Source organism: Microcaecilia unicolor, chromosome 11 (assembly GCF_901765095.1).
Source record: "Microcaecilia unicolor chromosome 11, aMicUni1.1, whole genome shotgun sequence".
NCBI classification, from domain to species: Eukaryota; Metazoa; Chordata; class Amphibia; order Gymnophiona; family Siphonopidae; genus Microcaecilia; species Microcaecilia unicolor.
In genome coordinates, this window is record NC_044041.1 from 65,837,126 (window position 1) to 65,860,567 (window position 23,442).

Genomic DNA, 23,442 nt, shown 5'->3' on the forward strand with positions numbered 1-23,442 from the left:
CCAGCCACTGAAGTTGCTGTTTACGCCCTTTCTAGCCCATCCTAAACCATATATTAGACACAGACCATTCAAGTCTGCCCGGTATTGGCCCTAGTTAATCACAGCCAGAGTCACCATCTAAGCGTCACTTGACACATCCACACACATGCAGCCATTTAAGGTTAGGATTTTTATAACTTCCATTTTCTAATTAGAGATCCTCTGTGTTCATCCCAAGTCTTTTTGAATTCCATCATCATTTGTGTCTCTACCACCTCCTTAACAGAAGACTTTCCACATTTGTGCTGTTAAAGCAAGGAGGAAGAAGAGGAGGAGGAGGAGACAGCACTCAAGGTACTCGGTAGATGAGAGGATGATGCAGTGCAGCTTACACTTCCACAGGAACCCCGCAGAACTGCTTCCATCCCCACGGGCAGGGCCGGTCTTAGGCAGAGGCGACCGAGGCGGCCGCATAGGGCCCCGTGCCTAAGGGGGCCCCGCGCAGCGTGCCTCGCCTCTGCCTCGCCGACCACGCTTGTCTGCCCTCCACCCATGTCCCGCGACGCGAGTCTCCTCGTTCCCCTGCTGCTCCCCCTCCCTCCAGCCACCTGAGACCTCTCCCATCTGACACCCCCCTCCCCGACCCGCCAAACAACCCTCTTCTGTCGCCCGCACCTCAACTGACCCGACCCAGCATTTTAAAAAAACCTCCAAACGGCGGTGCCGGTGCCTCGCGTCTGAGGGAAGAAAACTCGCTTCGTCGTTGGCCGGCCTTCCCTCAAGTCCCGCCCTCTGATGTAACTTCCGCAAGGGTGGGACTTGAGGGAAGGCTGGCCAACAACGAAGCGAGTTTTCTTCCCTCAGACGCGAGGCACCGGCACCGCCGTTTGGAGGTTTTTTTAAAATGCTGGGCCGGGTCAGTTGAGGTGCGGGCGACAGAAGAGGGTCGTTTGGCGGGTCAAGGAGGGGGGGGTCAGACGGGAGATGTCTCAGGTGGCTGGAGGGATGGGGAGCAGCAGGGGAATGAGGAGACTCGCGTCGTGGGACATAGGTGGATGGCAGTTGGCAAGGGGGGCAGGACGGTCGCTGGACATGGGGTGGATGGAGGGGAGGAGGGCTTCTGAACATAGGGGGAGGGCAGGGGGCACAGGAGGGTCACTGGACATGGGTGGATGGCAGGGGAGGGCATAGGGGACAGGGGGGTTGCTGGACATGGATGGCAGGGGGGACAGGAGGGTCGCTGGACATGGGTTGATGGCAGGGGAGGGGGTTTCTGGACATAGGTGGATGGCAGGGGCAGGCAGGGAGGACAGGAGGGGCGCTGGACATGGGTGGGTGGCAGGGGAGGGGGGTTTCTGGACATAGGTGGATGGCAGGGGAGGGCAGGGGGCACAGGAGGGTCGCTGGACATGGGTGGATGGCAGGGGAGGGCATAGGGGACGGGGGGGTTGCTGGACATGGATGGCAGGGGGGACGGGAGGGTCGCTGGACATGGGTGGATGGCAGGGGAGGGGGTTTCTGGACATAGGTGGATGGCAGGGGAGGGCAGGGGTCACAGGAGGGTCGCTGGACATGGGTGGATGAGGGGAGGGGGTCTCTGGACATAGGTGGATGGCAGGGGAAGACAGAGGGGACAGGGGGAGTTGCTGGACATAGATGGATGGCAGGGGGGACAGGAGGGTCGCTGGACATGGGTGGATGGAGGAGAGAGAAGAAATGCTGGACAGATGGAGGCGAGGGAAGAGTGAGGAAGGAGATGAGGTGAGGTAAAAGGAAGAGAGGAGAAAAAGTGCACATGGATATAGAAAATAGGCAGAAGCTGGATCCACTGGACAGTCAAGTCTGCAGAGGACCCAGCTTTTACTTACGGATGTAGGGCAAGAAATGAAGAAGAAAGGCGGAAAGTAAAGAAATAAATGGAAAGGAAGCCCTGGAAACGGAGTTAAGAGGACAGATAGCAGCACAATCGGATACTGAGCCAGCATGATCAGAAAAACAAAGTCACCAGACAACAAAGGTAGAAAAAACTATTTTATTCAGGATTTATTAATTGGAATATGTTAGTTTTTGGAAATGTGCATCTGTGATATTTTTCATGTAAGTTTTAATTGTTGTAGTATTGCTACATACTGAGTCTGACTTCTTGAGGTAACTTTCCAGTTCAGTATTTTGCATTCATGTGTTTTTCAGGTGTGATCAAGGAAGGTGCAGTATTCTGCTAGCGTATAGTTTGCAGCCCTTTTTGTTTGTTTTTTTTCACTAGGTTGTGCACTGGTGTTTTAGAACCCGGTGTAATTACAGTTGCTTTTCCACGCCACGCATAAGGTTGTAGCTCGTCCTGTCCTTGGAATTAGTGCTGTTTATGGTTTGTTAAGGCTATGAGTGTGTTTTTGCACACGTTTGTGTATAGTGTTTTGCAGTGGAGAGATTATGTGTTGGCCTTACTAAGGTGGTACCAAACATCGGAAAGGGTGTAGAGCCTAAATCATGACACACTATCTCTAAAAGGGTGTTTTATGGCTCTACATGAGAATTGTGATATTATGATCCCTTGCTAGCTTCATATTGTTGATAAGCTGCATTTTCTGTATGGCTGGTATATTGGTGTATAAGGTATTAATTGTGACTTTTTTTTTTCTGTGTGTTGTCAGACAATTATGGATGACAGAGTCGGAGTCTTCTTGAGTCAGAGAGTTGTGGTATATATTTTAAAACAATTTTAATACCTTGGTGGTCTATATGTTTTTATATTGTACATTATATTTTACATATCACTTAATTTTATTGTATATTTTTTCATTTCATTTTTATTTTATTGCATATATGGGTTACAGAGTAATAGGGGAATTTGAAAGTACTGAATCTTTTCTTAATATTTTTCCTTTATTCTCCTTTGTTATGAGAATTGGAACTACTAATTGTAGTGGACTTGAACTGAATAATTTCTGGGGAGGGGAGGTTTCATGATAGCATTGTGCTTATTATTTCAATCAGTTTTTTGTACAAGTTTAGCTTCATTTGTCTTTATTTGAAATTTCATAAATAAAAAAATGTTCTAAAAATGGAATAATTTTATCAATGGGTGGAGCTAAGGTGGGGGCGGGGCTATGGTGGGGGCGGGGCTAGGATGGGACCCCACCAAATTGGTCTGTATAGGGCCCCGCACTTGCTAAGACTGGCCCTGCCCACGGGAGCCCCGCAGGACCTGCTTCTGTCCCTGCGGGAACCCTGCAGAACTGCTTCCGTCCCCACGGGAACCCCGCAGAACTGCTTCTGTCCCTGCGGGAATCCTGCGGGTTCCACGGGATTCCCGCAAACCCCGTTCCTGTGCAGCTCTCTAGTCCAGACCATGCCCCTTCAAATACGTGCACACTACAGGTATACACATGTAAGCTGCGGCTTTTCTAAACTCAATACTTACATGTGTAACTATTTATACATGTAAATAGTTACTTCTTCTAAAATTGCCTCCTTACAAACAATTGTTTTTCCCCCATCCATAAGACTCAGTAAGAGCCTTGACTGTGTGCACAAGCATTACAATCATTTTAACTGATGTTACCACATAAGACTTCTTTCAAAAACTAAAAAGACCCTGGTTATTGAATATCTATTGGGTTGGTTTTTTTGGAGGGGGGGAATGGGGAGTCCTAGTGTATGCATACTGAGCTTCTGAAAAGAAGTAAAAAAATAAACAAACAAACAAAACAACCTAAAAGGAGCAGGCAAGTATGGTTAAAAGGCAAGATGAGAAAGGCTATCATAGCCAAAAGAAAATCTTTCGAAAATGAAAAAGGGAACCAAATGAAGAAAATAGGAAACAGTATAAGCACTGGCAAGTTAGATGCTAAGCATCGATAAGGAACACAAAAAGGGAACTATAGAAGATGTTTTACAGAGGCATAAATCCATTTTCAAGTACATTGAAAGCAAGAAGCCTGTGAGAGAACCAGTTGGACCATAAGATAATCAAGAATAAAAGAGACACTCGGGGAGGTCAAGGCCATAGTAGAAAGATTAAATGAATTATTTGCTTCGGTATTTACTGTGGCAGATGTAAGGATGACTGATTGATTGACTCAGCATTTGGTATACTGACATTCAACAAACATTGCCATCATAACAGTTTAATGCAAGGGCATAAGCCCACGCTACTGGAAACAGGCATTTAAGCTATCACTATATCAATCACAAAAGGTTGGGAAAGTTGATAGGACAACAAAGAAAAGGCGTAAGAGATCCAGAGGGTTGTGAAGGATATCTTCACCAATGAAGAAATGTGAGAGGCAAAAATGAATAAGATATCCAATATAACACCTAAAGAGCTTACCATGCTCTTCAACTCAATGTGAGAACCTAAAATACTGGGTTGAAAAAAAAATAGATAAGACCTTCTCCTCAAGAACCAAACTATTTCCAACTTCTTTTGCTTAACAAAATTTATCAGATTAAATCCAATCTTCAGTTTTAGATAAAGCAAAGATGTAATTGGACTGAAGAAATTATTATAAAGAATAAAGGGGTCCTTTTATGAAGCTGCGGCAAAAGGGGGGCCTGCGCTGGCAGAGGTGCATGTTTTTGATGCATGCCAAGGCCTCTTTTTACCGCAGCGGGTAAAAAGGCAGGACTTTGGGGGGTTTTCAAGAAATGGCCATATGGCAAGTGAAGCACTTGCCACACGAACATTTCGGGAGGAGGGGAGCACTTACCACCACCCACTGAGGTGGTGATAAGGGCTCCCGCAGTAACTGGGCAGCACGCGGCACTGCCCAATTACCACCGGGTACACACCGGAGCTACCAAAATTTAAATATTTTTGCAGCACCGGAAATGGCGCACGCTGTGGGAGGGAACTATCACTGGGTTGCTGAGGTAGCCTGGCAGTACTTCCCTTTTAGCGAGTGGTAAGCCCATGATAGGCTTACCGCTGCTTCATAACAGGGCCCCAAAATGACTGAACACAGATAGTCATGTTTATTGGGACAAAGCCAATATGGATTTCGCCAAGAGAAGTCTTAACTCATCAGTCTGCTACATTTTTTTGATGGCACAAATAAACATACAGATAAAAGTGAGACAGTTGACAGGGGTGTTTTTGAAAGGACGTCTAAGTCAGAACGTCCCAAATGGATGTCCATCTCACATCTCTCTGTACTTGACTGTTTCATTTACTTCGTCACTAATGAACTTTAACGCAGTACCACTTTATTTCTCATTCTGAAAATGAACTCTATACTTGACTGCTTAATTTACTCTGGCACTTATGAACTTTAATGCAATACCACTTTGTATATCTCATTCTGGAAATGCCGATCGCCATTACGGCATAATGTAAGCCACATTGAGCCTGCAAATAGGTGGGAAAATGTGGGATACAAATGCAACAAATAAATAAATAAATAAATACATTTTTAAACAGGATACATCTAGCATGAACATCCATTTTTACAAACTAAAACATCCAAATACGGAACAGAGAGAAAATAAGGGACATGAACGTCTGTATAATCAACATTCTTAGAAAGTGGCCTCACGCAGTCCATGCAGAGTGGAAGGTCAGCCTAGTAGTTAGTTCAGTGGACTGTAAACCAAAAGACCCAGGTTAAAATCCTACACGCGCCCAACGTGCACCAAATTGGAGTTACTGCCCAGTTATCGTGTGGCCCTTGCAGTGATTTCAATTTTGGTACGCATCCACTATCCAGCTTATTTTTGAAAGAGAAGGCCGGCCATCTTTCGACACAAATTGGGAGATGGCCGGCTACCTCTCAAGGCCAGCGAAATCGGCATAATCGAAAGCAGATTTTGGCCGGCCTCAACTGCCGTCCGTCGTGGAGCTGGCCAAACTTCAAGGGGGCGTGTCAGCAGGGTACAGAAGGCGGGACGGGGGTGTTGTACGAGATGGCCGGCTTTGTCCAATATTGGAAAAAAGAAAGCCAGCCCTGATGAGCATTTGGCCGACTTTACTTGGTCCCTTTTTTTTCAGGTCCAAGTCCCAAAAAAGTGCCCGAACTGACCAGATGACCACCGGAGGGAATCAGGGATCACCTCCCCTGACTCCCCCAGTGGTCACTAACCCCCTCCCACCCTAAAAAAAAACCTTTAAGAACTTTTTTTGCCAGCCTCTATGCCAGCCTCAAATGTCATACCCAGCTCCCTGACAGCAGTATGCAGGTCCCTGGAGTAGTTTTTAGTGGGTGCAGTGCATTTCAGACAGGTGGACCCAGGCCCATCCCCCCCCCCTACCTGTTACACTTGTGGTGGTAAATGGGAGCCCTGCAAACCCCCCCAAAACCCACTGTACCCACATGTAGGTGCCCCCCATCACCCATAAGGGCTATGGTAATGGTGTAGAGTTGTGGGGAGTGGGTTTTGGGGGGGATATGGGGGGCTCAGCACCCAAGGTAAGGGAGCTATGCACCAGGGAGCTATTTTAATGTTTTTTAAAAAATTTTTAGAAGTGCCCCCTAGGGTGCCCGGTTGGTGTCCTGGCATGTTAGGGGGACCAGTGCACTACAAATGCTGGCTCCTCCCACGACCAAATGCCATGGATTTGGCCGGGTTTGAGATGGCCGGCCTCGGTTTCCATTATCAGTAAAAACCGAGGCCGGCCATCTCTGACATTTGACCGGCCCCAACCGTATTATCAAAATGAAAGATGGCTGGCCATCTCGTTCGAAAATACCGTTGGCCCCGCCCCTTCGCGGTGCTGTCCTCGGAGATGGGCACCCTTAGAGATGGCCGGCCCCGTTAGAAAATGCACCTCCATGTGCGCCTGAAAAATATGTTTTATTTTCTGGTACGCGGCAGCTATGCGCGTCAAGTGGCTTTTGACACATGTAGACCATTACTGCCCAGTTACCGCGTGAGACCTTACCACTAGGTAAATGGCTTGTGGTAAGGTCTTAGACCCAAAATGGATGTGCAGCAATTTTCATTTTGCCGAACGTCCATTTTCGGCAAAAAAAAGGCATTTTTTGTAGGTGCGCTGAAAAATAATTATGCATGTGCCCAAAACACGCGTCTACACTACCGCAGGCCATTTTTCAGCGTGTCTTAGTAAAAGGACCCATTAGGAGTCATTTCATGAGGTAATCTGTCAAATGCCTTTTGAAAATCTAGATATACAATATCGACCAGTTCACCTTTATCCACATGTTTATTCACCCCTTCAAAGAAATGTAGTAGTGAGGCAAGATTTCTCTTAACTAAATCCATGTTGGCTTTGTCTCATTAATCCATGCCTTCATAAATGCTCTATAATTTTGTTCTTTATAATAGTCTCTACTATTTTACCTGGCATTGATGTGAGGCTCACCGATCTATAATTTCCTAGATCACCTCTGAAACCCTTATTAAAAACTGGAGTTACATTGGCCATCTTCCACTCTTCCAATACAATCCTTGATTTTAAAGATAAATTACATATTACTAACAATAGCTCTGGAAGTTAATTTTTCAATTCTATTAATACTCTGGGATTAATACCATCCAGTCCAGGTGATTTGCTACTCTTTAATTTGTTAAATTGTCCCATTACATCTTCCAGGTTTAAAGAGATTTGTTTCAGTTTCTCTGGCTCATCAGCATTGAATACCATTTCTGGCACTGGTATCGTCCCCACATCTTCCTTGGTGAAGACTGGAGCAAAAAATTAATTTAATCTCTCTGCTATGGTCTTGTCTTTCCTGGGTGCCCCTTTAACCCCTCGATCATCTAGCGGTCCAACATTTTACCAGCTTCTTGCTTCTAATATACCTAAAAAAGGTTTTACTATGTCCTTTTACTATGTGTGGTCGCATCAGAAGAACACGAACTACATTTGCCCTCTCAACATTGCACAACACTATTGTAACTCCACCAAAATGTAAATTGTAAGCCACTTTGAACCGAAATTTGTTTTTGGATAATAGTGGGATACAAGAATGCATAAATAAATAAATAAATAAATAAATAGATATCATAGGACTGAAGAATCAACAAAGTGGGAACACATCCTTTAGAAGTCAAGGCACTCAATGCACTACCATATACCTGATAAGGGTCCCTCATTTCACTAGTGCTGCATCAGGGGTATGCAGAAAAGTAATCAAACATGGTGCCAGTGAAAGCATATATTTATCACAAATGCCACTATTTCAATCCACCAAACTAGGTCCATGCTCCTTCCACATCACAATTACATCATACACTCCAGTCAAAAAAATCACATTCTATACAATGTGAGTATTCAGACCCATGAGTTCCAAAATATGCAATTTGTAAACACAGCACCCTAAATTGATTATTCAGTATTTTTATAATGTGATTGTTTTTCAATAGTGCCAATTTGCAGTGGTTTGATGCTCTATAGCCCTCACGTTTTTTTTATTATATTTGACTCATTTTATTTTACTGTACATTGATATTTTATTTTAATACGATGTTAAATTTTAATTTAATGACATGGATTTGTTATCTTGTTTACTCTTAGTTTTTAATGTATTGATCATTCAACACTGCTCTACTAGTCAGTTCAAACGCAGAAATTGTATATACAGTATTTTCATAATGTGACAGGTTTTTAAAGTAATGATGTGCAATATTTTGATAAATCCATATCTTCGCTTTAAAATATATGTTGTTTCTCCGCACTAGGTCCCTCATGGAGGCAGTTTTTCCTTATGTTTTTGTTTTTATTCATTTGACCATTTTATTCAATTATTCATCAACTGTATTTGTTTTTTCTACTATACTTTGACATTTTAATATGAAGTTTTATTTATTATTTATGTCATTTACACTAGTTGTATGACACATTTATGTTTTTAGTGTATCATGCAAGGATTCATCATATTGATTTTTAATGTATTTATCATTCAGCACATTTATCTAAATTTACCATGATAATAGGCATAGCAATGCATTGAACATGTATTCTTTTAGTCTCACTTCACGTCATTTTGTAAGATTCACTTCACAGTTTTCAAAACATTAGGTTGTTCCACTATTGAAATGATTTACAGCACATTCATTTTAGGTTTTTACAGCTTACCTTTTTATCACTTATTATGCCTGTTTTTTGGCATTGAACTGCACTTTTATATATCTTAGAAAGTAAGCATGTCACTTGTCTGTCAGCATTTCCACGTCACCTCAGTTCATTCACATATATGTATTATTTATTTATTTATTTACGGTTCATTTTTACCCCACATTTTCCCACAAATGCAGACACAATGTGGCTTCCATGAATTACAAAAGTTAAAAGATACAACACATGAATTTAGCAGTAGAATAAGGATAAAACGTTAGCAGCAATTAGGATGGCTAAACAGCAGAATTACTAATGGAATACACTTGTTCAAAAAGGTACGTTTTCAGCAGCTTCTTGAAAAGAAGGTGGTCAGCTTGCGATTTTAGGTACAGGGGAAGAGCGTTCCAAGTCTTCGGGCTGGAGTAGTGGAAAGCAGAGGCAAAAAGAAGCTTGTATTTAACACCCCTGCAAGATGGATAATGTAGTTGTAAAAAATTATTATTAAAGCCTCCGTTTGTTTATTTATTTCACATTACTCCCATTTCTGACACGTGGTTTGTATACATCATTCCTTACGCTTGTTTCTGATTACTGTTTTAAAAAAGAGTAGTGCGCATGAGCAAGTTTGATTTCTGATGCATTTTCTTTCCGGTTTGCTCAGCAATCAGGCATTATTCACCTTCTTCAGGTAAGACATTGATTTATGGATGATTAATCATCAACACACATTACTTGTTCACTTTTTATTCTGATCCATTTGAGTATTTTGAACCTACACATTTTCAAAAATCATTCAGATTTATTTTTGGTTTTTAACAGTGCGATGCTAGCACTGCGCTACATATACCTCTCACCACTTCGATGTGGTACTGCTGATTGTTTTTGTATAAGTTTAGCATTGCCTTTCATACAGTGGCGTAGCCAGAGGTGGGCCTGGGTGGGCCGGGGCCCACCCAATTAAGGCTCAGGCCCACCCAACAGTAGCACACATTTTGTGGTAGCTGGTGGGAATCCCAAGCTCTGCCAGCTGAAGACTTCCCCCTGATGGTAATGAAAATGCTATTCTCCACGATACTGGCACCTGCGCATGATCAGTTTTCAGCACATGCCTGCTGCAGACTACTAAGGTGGAAAGAAGCGTTTTCCCACCAGCTGAGATTTTTTTTGGTGGTGGGTGAAGGGAAGAACACTTGATGCCCACCCACTTCTTTCCTAGGCCCACCCAAAATCTGTTGTCTGGCTACGCTCCTGTTTTCATATATCTTTTCATATCTCAATACACTGTTAAACTTGTCTAAATAGTGTATTAACATAGTGGCCCTTTTACTAAGCCACGTAGGTGCCTATGAACGCCTAATGCGCGCCAATTTGGAACTACCGCCTGGCTACTACATGGCCTGGGTGGTAAATTAATTTTTTATGCGCACTGGAAAATATATTTTATTTTTCAGCATGTGGTGCTAACCTGGTGCGCTGACAATTACCACCCAGTAAACGCGTGAGGCCTTACCGCTAAGTGAATGGGTGGCGGTAAGATCTCAGGCCCAAAATGGACGTGTGCCAATTTTCATTTTGACGCACATCCATTTTCGGCCCCCCAAAAAAGGCCTTTTTTGCAGGTGCGCTGAAAAATAAACCTACGCGTGTCCAATACACACGTCTACAGCACAAGACACTTTTCGGTGCACCTTAGTAAAAAGACCCCATAGTTGTACTAATGATTGTAGTATTAGCAGTGTGATGCAGGCACTGTTTTTTAGGTTTTCGTCACTGTGTTGTTATTTTTATTCGGAGTGCAAACAGCATTTTTCAATACATCCTTTTTTTCATTATACCATGTGGGTCACAATTTCTTTCATGGCAATATATGGCAACAGTTTTGTACTTATTCTGCATTTTTAACTCATTCTAATTTCTTTCGGTTTTTACAGCGTAATGCCAACACGGCCCTATATGTATCTATCACCGCTTTGATGCAGCATTTCTGTTTGTTTTTGAATAAGTTCTATTTTGAATAAGCTCAGTATTGTCTTATATATTACTAACTTGTAACTTATCCTTAAAATCATGTGTGGTATCTGAAGATTGGAGGGTGGCAAATGTAATGCTAGTTTTTTGTTTTTTTTTTGAATTATATTTTTATTAAAGGTTTTGTCATACAGAGAATACTGGCATTTATAATCTGCTTAACCATCAAATTCAAGGTGGAATACAAAAGTAAACACAAAATCAAACAACCCCCCCCCCCCGGAAATTAACCCCACCCCCCAAAAAAATATCATAAGCATAATCAAAGCTGATGCATGCCACTACCTTCTCCTACATGAGTACGCAGCTATGGAATGCATTACCCAAAAAACAATTGAGGAAATAATTAACTTTCGCAAATCTCTGAAAACATATCTCTTCAACAAAGCCGACAAAGAGAACCCATAGCCCCAACAATCCACCTCACCAATCCATCCAGTTATGAAAGTCCACCTTCTAAATTTACTCACCCAATCACTTCCTTCTTCTTCCCCTTACTTAACCTCTACATATTACTAATTGTATCTGATTTCCTGGAATGACAATATCATAACTAAACTATGTAAGCCACATTGAGCCTGCAAATAGGTGGGAAAATGTGGGATAAAAATGCAATAAATAATAATAATAAATAATAACACATGTCATTTTAGTAGTATGGATCTTCAGAAATAACAACATAAATGCTGCAGAATCAACTTATCTTCAGCAGCAGAGTGTAAATTATTCAATATTATATAACAAAATTGAACAATTTCTAAATTACAGAGAACAACCCTGGATTTTTCTCTTACAAACTGTGCAGCCCAAAGGGCTGCATGCTGAGTTGGAGTGGTGGTCACTTACTTGATTGGCCGCTTACATGATTGGCTGGGTCTGTTTGGTTTCAGTCAATCATTGTCATGTTTGTCTAATTAGCTGTTGTTACTGCAACCAGGGCTGCTGAGAGACTGAACCAGGCCCAGGGCAGGGCTGCCATCGGGCCTGGGGCAGGGCCGTCACCCCCCCCCCCCCCCAGGATTGCCACTGCCCTTGCCGCTGCAACTGCAATTCAAAAAATACCTTGGCTGGTGGGGATCCCGAGGCCCCGCCAGCAGAAGAGGTCTTCCTCCAGCACTGCTCTTCACTCTGTCCATTGCCTGCCCCTGCAGCTACTTTTTCTCTCAGTGCATGCTTGATTTCAAAATATCATAGGATATCTTATCATCTTGCTTCCATCACAATTTGGTTTTAGAATGCATGCAAACATGGAATCTTTGCTTGGATTATTAACTCATGATATCAGAAAATTATGGAGTACCAGACAACAGGCTATTGTCCTACAGTTGGATCTTTTCGCAGCCATTGATGTCATAGACCATTCCATCATGTTGAACATAAGTGAAATAGGTATAGCTGGAAGAGTATTTAATTGGCTAAAGGTTTGTTTTGGAAAATAGAGCCTATATAGTAAAATATCATAATTTGCTACCTAATTCATGGACGGCTATAAGTAGGGTCTCACAGGGGTCTCTTTTGTCCTTGATTTTATTCAATGTTGTCATGAGCTCTCTGGATAAGCTTCTGGTCAGTCTGGAGATAAACTACTATATATACACTAATGATATTACTCTGCTCATACTCATGAAGTGTAAAACTTTAATTCCAACATAGGCCCTGATGAACAAAGGCAGCCATAAAATACAGCTGCCTTGCTAAAATTTAGCGAATCGCTAACAGCCAGCAATGCACAAAGGGGATCGCATGCAAATGAGCTGCACGGATCCCCCCCCTTTGTGCATCCTCGCTATTTGCAAGTTTGACCTGTCAAATTGATGTAACACTGCTGTCAAATCCATTTGACAGCTCTGATGAACTGGACCTCTCTAGCCCCACACCTTTTTAAAATTTACCCTGGTGGAACAAAATGGCAGTGACCAGGCCCTGGCCAGTGCATTCTGGGATGCACTGGGTGGAGATAAACACCATATAAGGTTTAGCCACACCCAGTGCATCCCAGAATCCACTGAGCAGGGCCTGGGCGCCGCTATTTTGTTCTGGGCGGGCCCGAGGGAAGAGGGAGGAGCCGTTGCTCTTGCCCTCCAGCCTCTATCTTGTTGTGAAGGTACAGGGAGAGGCAGGGTGGGGGTCGGATATGGGAGGGGGTGTGTGTTCGATCCACTGGACCACCAGGAAACATTTTTTTAAAGGTTCGGGGAGGCATGGGGGGGTCACGGTCCACTGGACCATAAGGCGAAGGGGTTCTGTTCACTGGACCACCATGGAAATAAAAAAAAAGGTTTGTGGGGTCATGGGGGGTTGCGGGGGGAGGTCATGGTCCACTGTAAAAAAGATTGGGGTGGTCAGGGTCCACTGGACCACCAGGGTAAATTTAAAAAAAAAGTGTGGGGTCAGAGAGGTCCAGTGCATCAGAGCTGTCAAATGGATTTGACAGCAGTGTCAAATCCATTTGACAGCTCGAACTTGCAAACAGGGAAAGTTAAAAACTTGGGGGGGGGGGGGGGGAGTTACGGTCCACTGGACCACCAGGGAATTAAAGAAAATAAGATGCAATGGGGATGTTGGACCACAAAGGAAATTAAAAACAAAATTCAGGGAGGGCGCCAGGAGGTGAGAGGTAGGAAGCCCAAGCAAGCAGACTTTGCAGCTGCCTGCTTGAATTTCTCTCCTCTCCAACAGCTCCAGAGCAGCCATAAAATTTGCTCGTTAAATTAGGCTGTTCTGGAGCTGTGAATCCCCTGGAATACACATTAGACTACGAATAAGCTCATTAGAATACTACTGAGCTAATTGTAATACATTTGCATGGGGTTCTCGGTGGCTGCTAACGGCACAAGTTAAGAGCCACGGAAACCCCTTTGTGCATTACTAGCTACCTAAATGTTTGCTTTAGACTGGCTAGAACCAGTCTAAATCAAACGTTAATAGCAAGATAAGCTTTGTGCATCTGATCCATAGTCTGTCCAGGCTTGTATGGATGCTGTTGAATCGGGGTTGCAAAATTATCTTAAGTTAAATGCTGACAACACAAAATGATCTGGTTAGGGATCTTGACACTACCACTTATAGATAATGCACTCCCATTAAATAACATATGCTTGAAAAATTAAACATTGAAGGTGCTTAGTGACTTCTTTGATCCTATGTTGAATTTTGAGTATCATGTTGTTAATTTGACCAAGCAGATTTTCTGGAAACTGAGGCAATTGCGCACAATATGAAAATACTTCTTTTTTACCCAGTTCAGTTTAATAGTCCTCACCCTTATAACTAGCAAATTAGATTATCGTAATTTACTTTATATTGGTTGTTCAAGGATGTTATGTAGGAGACTGCAGACACCGCAGAATACTGTAGCTAGATTGATCTGCTAGGCAAACAAATGGGAAAGAGCAGCTCCATTGTTGAGACTACATGGCTTCCTATAAAAGCACAAAACGCTTTAAGTTATGTATGTTAATATTCAATATTATTAATGGTTCTGCAACGTTGCTATTCACATTGATTCTATCATTTTCTTCCTCTAAGAAAAGTCTTTTTTCAAATGGTCAATTAAAGTTAAATTACCCATCTGTTGATGGTTTTAGATAGAAATGTGTCCATTTTCTAACAATCCCTTACCAATTTGCAAAGATCTGAAATGTTTTGCTAACAGAAATTAGACTGGAAACAAATTAAATATTTAAGAAACAATTAAAAACTTTTCTATTTAAGTGGTATCTAAGTGGCTATGCTGCTCATGTTCAAAAGAAAAAAACATCTAAAAAGTGGCATAAAGCAGCATCTGGATGTTTTTCTCACAAAAATGTTCAAATCAGTATTTTCAAAACCCATTTTCTAGACGTTTTTCTATGCTGTTTGCCTGCATTCGGTCCAAATCTCAAGGGTGTGTGTCAGGGGCGTGTTAAGGGTAGGATTTGGGCGTTCCTAAGACCTGGACATTTTTCAGCCATAATGGAATAAAAACGTCCAGGACTAAAACTCAGATGTTTTGAGCTAGACCTGTTTTTAGAACGAAAAAGGCACAAAAAGTGCCCTAAATGACCAGATGACCACCGGAGGGAATCAGGGATGAACCTCCTTACTCCACCAGTGGCCACTGACCCCATCCCACCCCCACCCCAAAAATGTGAATAAAAATATTACTTACCAGCATCTATGGCAGCCTCAGATGTTATAGCCAGGACTATTAGAGCAGCATGTAGGTGCAGTGACTAGTGGTGGGTGTAGTGCATTGTAGTCAGGTGGACCCAGGCCCATTCCTCTCCCTACCTGTTACACTTGTGGTAGAAACTAGTATCCCTCCAAAACTCACCAGAAATCCACTGTACCCACATATAGGTGCCCCCTTCACCCATAAGGGCTAATCTAATGTTGTACACAGGGCCGTGCCAACACGGTAAGCGGAGTAAGCACCGCAGGAGGGCGCCGACCTCTGGAGGGTGCCGCCCAGGTCTGCTCACTTGCAAAATCTTTTACCTGAAGTTGTGATTCTCCTCTCTTCGCTGCCCTTCCCTATCTGCGTCAGGAAGTGAAGGTAGTCCAGCAGTGCTAACTGAGGCAGACAGCTCTGCTAAAGTTGCTTCAAAGTACAACCAGTGCTATATATGTCTTTGGTGTGGGAAGAACTCCTCATTCAGGGTGAGCTTGAACAACATTCAAATTAAAGAGAACAGCTTTGGAGGGAGGTGTGCAAGTGAGACTGGGGAGAAATAAAACATAAATAGTGTAATTGTTTGTTAAAATCTGTAAGTGGTTCAAAGTTTTTGGTTTGTTTTTTTCTGAGCATGTACACTGAGAGGAGGGCATGACTGCAATGATGTGTGCATAATTATCAGGTAACCTGAGATATCTACAGCTAAAAGCCATTTCATTGGCTGATGGTTCAAACAGTAGGTTCAAAGAGGAATTTTAGCAGTTTTGAAGAACCGGTAAGTGAAAATCTGATTGCTTTTTTTGTGCGTAATTACTAAATGTTTATTTCTTATATATCTCCACCATTCATGATGTATTGTAAGCCACATTGAGCCTGCAAAGAGGTGGAAAAATGTGGGATACAAATGCAATAAATAAATAAATACATAAATAACATTCTGCTTGGATAGGAAGAGTTTGTGATATGTGAAAATACATTTTGCTTTAATGAAATTGCTAAACTTTAGAGTCAGAGACTTATCAATGAGGGATACATACAGTGCTTTTTTTGTGCCGGTACGTGCCGGTACAGCATACCGTTACGCACCGGTACAGCGTACCGGCACCTTTTTCCTGAGGTCCGGCTCACTTGCCTGCTCCCTTCTGTTCCTGCTCTCGCACTTCAAAATCTTTTACCCGAAGTCGCAATTCTCCTTTCTTCCCTGCCCTCCCCTCCATGTCCAGCAATTCTCTCTCCCCTCCCCTGCCCTCCCCTCCATGTCCAGCATGTCACCTCCCTCCCCTGTCCTCCCCTGTCCTCCCCTCTCCATGCTGGACATGGTGGGGAGGGGAGGAGGGCAGGGAAGAGAGAATTGCTGGACATGGATGAGAGGGGAGGGCAGGGGGCAGAGGAGACATACTGGACATGGAGGGGAGGGGTGGTCAGCGAAGAGAGATTCGCTGGACATGAAGGGCAGGGGAGAGAGGAGAATCGTTGGACATGGATGGGAGGTGAGGGCATGGGAGAGAGGAGAATCGCTGGACATGGATGAGAGGGGATGGCAGGGGAGAGAGGAGAATCGCTGGACATGGATGAGAAGGGAGGGCAGGGGAGAGAGGAGAATTGCTGGACATGGATGGGAAGGGAGGGCAGGGAAGAGAGGAGAATCGCTGGACATGGATGAGAGAGGAGGGCAGGGAAGAGAGATTCTCTGGATATGGATGGATGGAGGAGTTGGCGGGGAGAGAGGAGAAATGCTGGTCTTGGATGGAGGAGAGGGGAGAGATAATTATTGCTTTATATGGATACAGGGGAGGGATGAGAGAAGAGAAATGCTGAACATGGATGGAGGTGAGGAAAGAAGAAGAAGATGCACATGGATGGAGATGAGGGAAATGGAAGAGAGAAGAAAAACTGCACATGGATGGAGATGAGGGAAAGGGAAGAGAGGAGAAAAACTGCACATGGATGGAGAAAATAGGCAAAAGCTGGATCCACGTTATACCTCCTCCAGTCAATTCCACAGAGGAGGACACAGCTTTTACTTATGGATGTAGGGCAAGAAATGAAGAAGAAAGGAGGAAAGTAAAGAAATAAATGGAAAGGAAGCCCTGGAAATGGAGTTAAGAGAACAGATAGAGAGCAGCAGAATCAGAGACTCGGACCAATATGGATAGAAAAACAAAGTCACCAGACAACAAAGGTAGAAAAAATCTATGTCCACTTTGAGAATTTACCTCTGCTATCTTATTTTGCAATGTATAGCAATTTGTTTTCTAAGAATATTGCTGACAATTCCTGTCAGTGTGGCAAGTGGTGAGCGATCATTTTCACGGTTAAAAATCATAAAAAATTATTTGCGATCAAGTATTTTGCAAGAAAGGATTGTAAGCCTTGCCATCTTGTGCCACACGGGGGGGGGGGCACCAACTGATAGTCTGCAGGGGGGCACCAGAGACCCTAGGCACGGCCCTGGTTGTACAGTTGGGGGCAGTGTGTTTTTGGTGGGTTTTGGAGGGTTCAGCAGAAAAGATACAGGAGCAATGATGAGATGTGTACCTGGAAGCATTTATATGAAGTCCACCGCAGTGTCCCCTAGGGTGCCCCACTGCTCTCCTGGGATGTCTGGGGGACCAGTGTACTAAAAATGCTGGCCCCTCCTACATCCCAATAGCTTGATTTTCTCTGTTTTTCACTTAGACTTTTTTTTTTCAAAAATGGAGCAAAAAGATAAACATTTTGAGCACAAAACATGTAGAAAACAACAATTTTTGAAAAAAAAAAAGATAGAACAAAATGTCTAAAGTTGGACTTAGACGTCATATCGAAAATGCTCCTCCACGTATACTTATGGCTATGTATGTTCCCAGTATCTAACTTGAGCTGGATTATCTTATTGTGATCTGTATTGAACCTTATAGGTAAATGTGGATATAAATGGAGTTGTAATGTAAAAATATGGTAAATGCAAAGCCTGGTCAGTAAAAGTCACATATCTGCCTTGCACTGGGCAGACAATTACCACATGTGCCATATTATGTGTCTTAGTAGATAACTTGTTGCACTCATGTACTACTGCGGGCCCCAGTGCTAAAAAGAAGAACTATCCTTGCAGCACCACAACTCAATGTTTTTTTTTTCATGAGGTAGCCAGAGAGAAGAGGTGAAACTATGGAGCTAGCTTAAACTGTGTTCACATGAAAACAGTACATTTGTGGAGTGGATTTTGCAATCTCTTGTATTCAATGTTTTTTTCTATGTAATTAAGTTAACTAATTAAACTTTTTAATATTGACACTTTATTTTGTACTTATTTATATATACATGCATATTCTAATCTAGAACTGAATTTTATATTAGTGCTGCCCAGTGCGTTTTTTCTAGCAAAAAAGGTGCCGGTACTCAAATGCCAGGCCACCCTTCAGGGGTGGGGTGATCACTGAGGGACCCACCCCACAACATCCAAGCCCCCTGCAACCAGTCACAGAATCTGTGACAAAGCAGAATTAGTGTGTAGAGCCTGAGCTCTTTCATTAAAATACAAGGACCATGGGTCAATTTTAACAGACAATGGAAAAGGTGCCGGTACTCAGTACCCCCAAGTACCCCCTCTAAAAAAGCCCTGGTGCTGCCAGAATAAGAACATAAGAATAGACATGCTGGGTCAGACCAATGGTCCATCTAGCCCAGTATCCTGTTTCCAACAGTGACCAATTCAGGTCACAAGTACCTGGAAGAATCCCAAATAGCACCAACATTCCATGCTACTGATCCTTACAAGCATTGATGATCCAATGATGCAATTGGGGCAGGAGTGATTCCTGCCCCTGCCGGCTACATTGCCAAAATGGCTGCCACAAATTTAAGTGGCGTCTTGTAAGACTGCCGAAAGAAAGTCACAGCAGCCATTTTCAAATTGGAGCTGGAAAGGATAGGCAATTACTCCTATCCATACTGGCTCCAATCTCAAAATGGCTGCTGCAACTTCTGGTGACATCCTCACAAGACTTGATGTCATGGCAGCTATTTTGACAATGGAGCCAGCAGGGGCAGGAGTGAGCAAGTATTGTTCCTGCCCCGACTATACCACTGGACCACCACCGCTTGTAAGGTAGGCCCCAGGTGGAGGGGGGGCTACTGGTGGTGGTTCAGGGGGGCTCCCAGAGGGGAGCTGCTTCTGTTAAGGGGGGAGAGAGCAGGGGCTGCACCAATTTTAGGGACAGTGCACTAATTTCAGGGATACCACACATTTTTGGTTTCAGCTACATTTTCAGCTGAAACAAGACCGAATTCAGATTTCAGGTTGGTTTTTGCAACAAAACTGAAACCAAAATTCAGTCAGCCTCTAGTTCCCAAGGGTTGTTAGAGTTGGCATTAATCAACAAAGTAATAAGATTTCTTAGCCTTTTTGATACTTGTACTATAATAGTGGTGATGATCTCTGCAGTGAGCTAAGGAGGAAAGGGTCTTGTGCTTGTGCCAGATCTTCTCAGCTCTCCTAGCTTGGCGTTTGATTAGGCAAAGACCATAGTAAAACCATGGATGGCAGTGTTTTCTGACAGTGTGCTGATAATCAAGAGGAGCAAGAGCATCAAGAGTTGATCTCAAAGTGACTCCAGGAGTTGGCCTGGGCATAAAAAGTGAGACATGTGAAATAGCCCAGGAGAAAACTAGAACATAAAGAAGCCATGGCTTCCATATAGACTGCAGCAATTAATGGGAGGATCAAGCTGGGAAAGTGAACAAGAAAAAGGTCATCAAAAAGTCTGAAGGTCAATAAAAAAAGAGAAAGACCAGCAATGTGATGGATGATACAATAACAGCAGCTATGGATGTCACTCTGTCAGTGATATGCTGCTTTACTAAAGACTGTACACAGTTCAGGGCAACTATCCACAGGGTTGCAATGAGGTGAAACTGGTTCCACGGCACTTAAGAATCACTGCAATATCAGACAAAGTAGAATAGACATTATCCCAAGAGGCTTTTCCTACATCTAGGGACTCTCTCATCCTTCATTACACAAGTTGTAAGAAGCTTCATTATAAATCTATTCATAAGGCAGACTTTATCTATCAAAGTAGGAAGATATGGAAATTTTTTCCTAATCTATTAAGATACATTACCAATTACCTCTTATTTCATAAGCTGTTGAAAGCATTTTATTTAGTAAATCCCTTACACAATTGTAATTGTTAGGTCTAGGGCATGCTTGGAACCCTGCCCTTCAATAGTAGTGAAGTCTGTGTATTGTATTATTACTATGTATGCTAATACTAATTGTATTGTACTTTTTGCAAATGTTAATTGTTAGCCACATTGAACCTGAACTTGTTTGGGATAATACGGAGTTTAAATATAATAAATAAATAAATAAATAAATAAATAAATAAATAAAATAAAGATGGAGGACAATACAGTCAAAGCAAGTACAATGATTCTTCAAGATCCAAATGGACTACAATACTGAACAAGATCTAAATCAAGCCATTTGACAGAAAATGTTGATGAGAAAATTAAAGCTAAGTTACTTCCTGATCTCCAAGATCTATGAACAGAAAAGGAAACGAAACCCAGGGTAAACAGTGTGAGAGAGGGAGAAGCCTCCTCTCCTTCACAAAGCCATGTTTCAGTAAGATAGAGGAGCTCAATGTGATTATCAAGAATAAGTTTGTGTTTGAAAGCAGATTGGATGGAACATGCCTAGAGTTTAATAATGTAAAATGCAGGCTAAGGGGCAGCATGGACGTGGAAAATAGAGGCATCTGATCCCACTATGGGAGGTGTACAAAGAAGAAGCTGTCTTACCTGAGGAAAGGGATGGGGTACTGGCAGTTGTCAGTGCCCCCTAATACCAGAATGTGACAAGAGAATGACATAACCTCATTTTGGGGGGAAAAAAAAGCAAAAACATGGCCAGGTGAAAGTGCTATTAATTAGTCTGGAGGCCCAACTGCAAGCGACATGGAAACTATCAAAGTAAAGTAGTAAAGTAGCAGTGCTCAGAAAAATACATAGATGTGTATGTGTGTCCATTTATTTATGAAAACAGATACACATACGACACTGAGTCTTTAGAAAGCAAAGCCAGACTAATCGCTGTGCAGTTCAAATATTTAAGTATTATCAATTCATTTATTTTTCAAATCAAATCCCACATTTTGGCTCATGTTTTTAAACTATAGCAGTGCAGTTATTGCAAGGAAAGACTTTTTTTTCCAGTTCATGCTAAGAAAAGCGGAAGTTTTAAGGAAGTAATTTTCAGAATGACTGCTATGTACTGAGGTCAAGTCCCTATTTACTCAATAGAAATAAACCCAAGAACATATCTTACCTCTAGTTTCTCAGTCAGCTCTCTTTGCATTTTCTCATATTGTCGGCTCATGTCTTGATTTCTCTCCAACAAAGCTTTCCCAAGCCTAGCAGCAAGTATCAAGTCCTTTTCCTTCTGACGGATTACAGACAGTAGCTCGGGATCCTTCATAGAATCAGATCCCTGCATCACAGACGCTGGATCTCCATTGTGATGCCGTTCCCCAGACAGAAGTGATAGCTCTTCCAGTACGATTTCTAGATTTTCCAAAGATTGAAGCTGCGCTGGCCTCGGAGGCGCTGCTAGCAGTTTAACAATTCCGGTGTCCTCAGTGTGCAGCTCCATACAGGCGCTGTCCAGCTCCCGTGGTGCTGAAGTGACAGACCTAGGCAGTAGACAGCTGCCTAGGAGCTGAACACCTCAGCACCACTCTGCGACCAAATCAAATCTGGGTTACTCAATTGATCTGCTGTAATCCAACAGCGGGGCAGAGCAGAGATTATATTCACCAAGAAGTCCTGCTGCTCCTATGGAATATTCGGACTCGTACCTGCAGTCGTTCCTCCAACACCTTTCAGTTGTAACCAACAAGCTGCTGTTATTGGTAACTGCAATTTTTTTTTTAGTCGTTCCTCCAACACCTTTCAGTTGCTGCCAACAAGATGCTAGTATTGGTAACTGCAAAAAAATTTTTCTTACTTACATTGGTGGCCTGTAGTTGAATACTGTCCCTATAAGGTGACTGAAGTGTGTAACAGCCTCCATGGCTGTAACTTCTGCAGTCGTATTTTTTTTTTATTAATTTTTATTTTTCACTGTCTCACTGCAGCAGCTGTCAAACAACAGCTGAGGCTGTCGTCTTCTTTTTTTATTTTTCTTTTTGGGGAGATCAGTTGTGCAGCACAAAGAGGCAACAGTGCCTCAGCAGCTGTTCTGCAGGAGTGGGGCCGTGGCATCAGGACCTGGGCTCCATGGGAAGCGAGAAACCCGGAAGTTCCTGTGCGCCACCGAGGATGCAGTAATATTTTCTCGTATCTGAGAGCAGTTCAGAGAGGAATGGGCCAGGAAGACAGCATGCAAGCACCGTGGGCACGACGCCGACACTCTGCAGTTCAAGGGAGCATAGAGTTTCAATCTGGTCGGGACTGGAGAACTGTAAAGTCACAGTTTAGCGAAGCAATGCATGCTGGGACAGCTAGCTACTCTGGGAGGCCTTGATACTATGATAAAACAAGACTCGGGCTCTGTGGTATTCGTACTGTGTAAAACAGAGCTGACTTGAAAGCTCAGAAAGAGCTCTTTAACTTGGTGGTGGTGGTGGTGGTGTCCACATAAGAAACTAAATTAGGAAATTTACCATTATAACTATTCTTCAAATCTAAATTATAACAACTAACAAGAATAGATTATTACTAAAACAATATTTTTATTACAAAAATTATTTTTGTAATAAAAATATTGTTTTAGTAATAACCTATTAAACCACCCTTTACATCACCCTCCACATCAATAAACAATAGTACACCTTAACATTAATCCAGTCTTCCTAACTGAATGTTCACAATCCAATAATTTCCTTTTATAGGTCCACAAACAATGATATTTGGAAGACTTTTGCAACCACTTATAAAGAAAGTAGTAATTTGAAGAATGATGAATCAATCCTCAGTGTCCTGTATTGTATAAATCCAAAAATCGACCACAGAAAAAAATTGTGGATATTTAAAGGGTCCCTTTACATGTATAAATACTGTGCAGTCCACATAATCCTGACATAACCCATCAACTCATCAAACTGAAGATCCAGATATACTTCAAGATTTTTTCTTTTTTTCTGGTTAACAACTGTTAACCAGAAAAAAAAATCTTGAAGTGTATCTGGATCTTCCGTTTTTCTGGTTAACAGCTGTTATTTTCAGAATAACTGCAGCATGGCTAGAAAAATTAGCAAGTAATTTATTGGACGATGCA

The 23,442-nt window shown here is 42.7% G+C and overlaps 1 protein-coding gene across 1 annotated transcript in view; it reads right to left on the reverse strand.

Annotated features, from left to right (window-relative positions):
* Positions 1 to 21,714, reverse strand: part of BICDL1 (BICD family like cargo adaptor 1) — a 135,869-nt gene extending 114,155 nt beyond the window's left edge. The window contains exon 1 of the mRNA XM_030218530.1: positions 21,493 to 21,714. Coding sequence (XP_030074390.1) covers positions 21,493 to 21,660 — 168 coding nt within the window. The 5' untranslated portion in view covers positions 21,661 to 21,714. The remainder of the gene's footprint in view (positions 1 to 21,492) is intronic.
* Between the last annotated feature and the right edge of the window lie 1,728 nt (positions 21,715 to 23,442).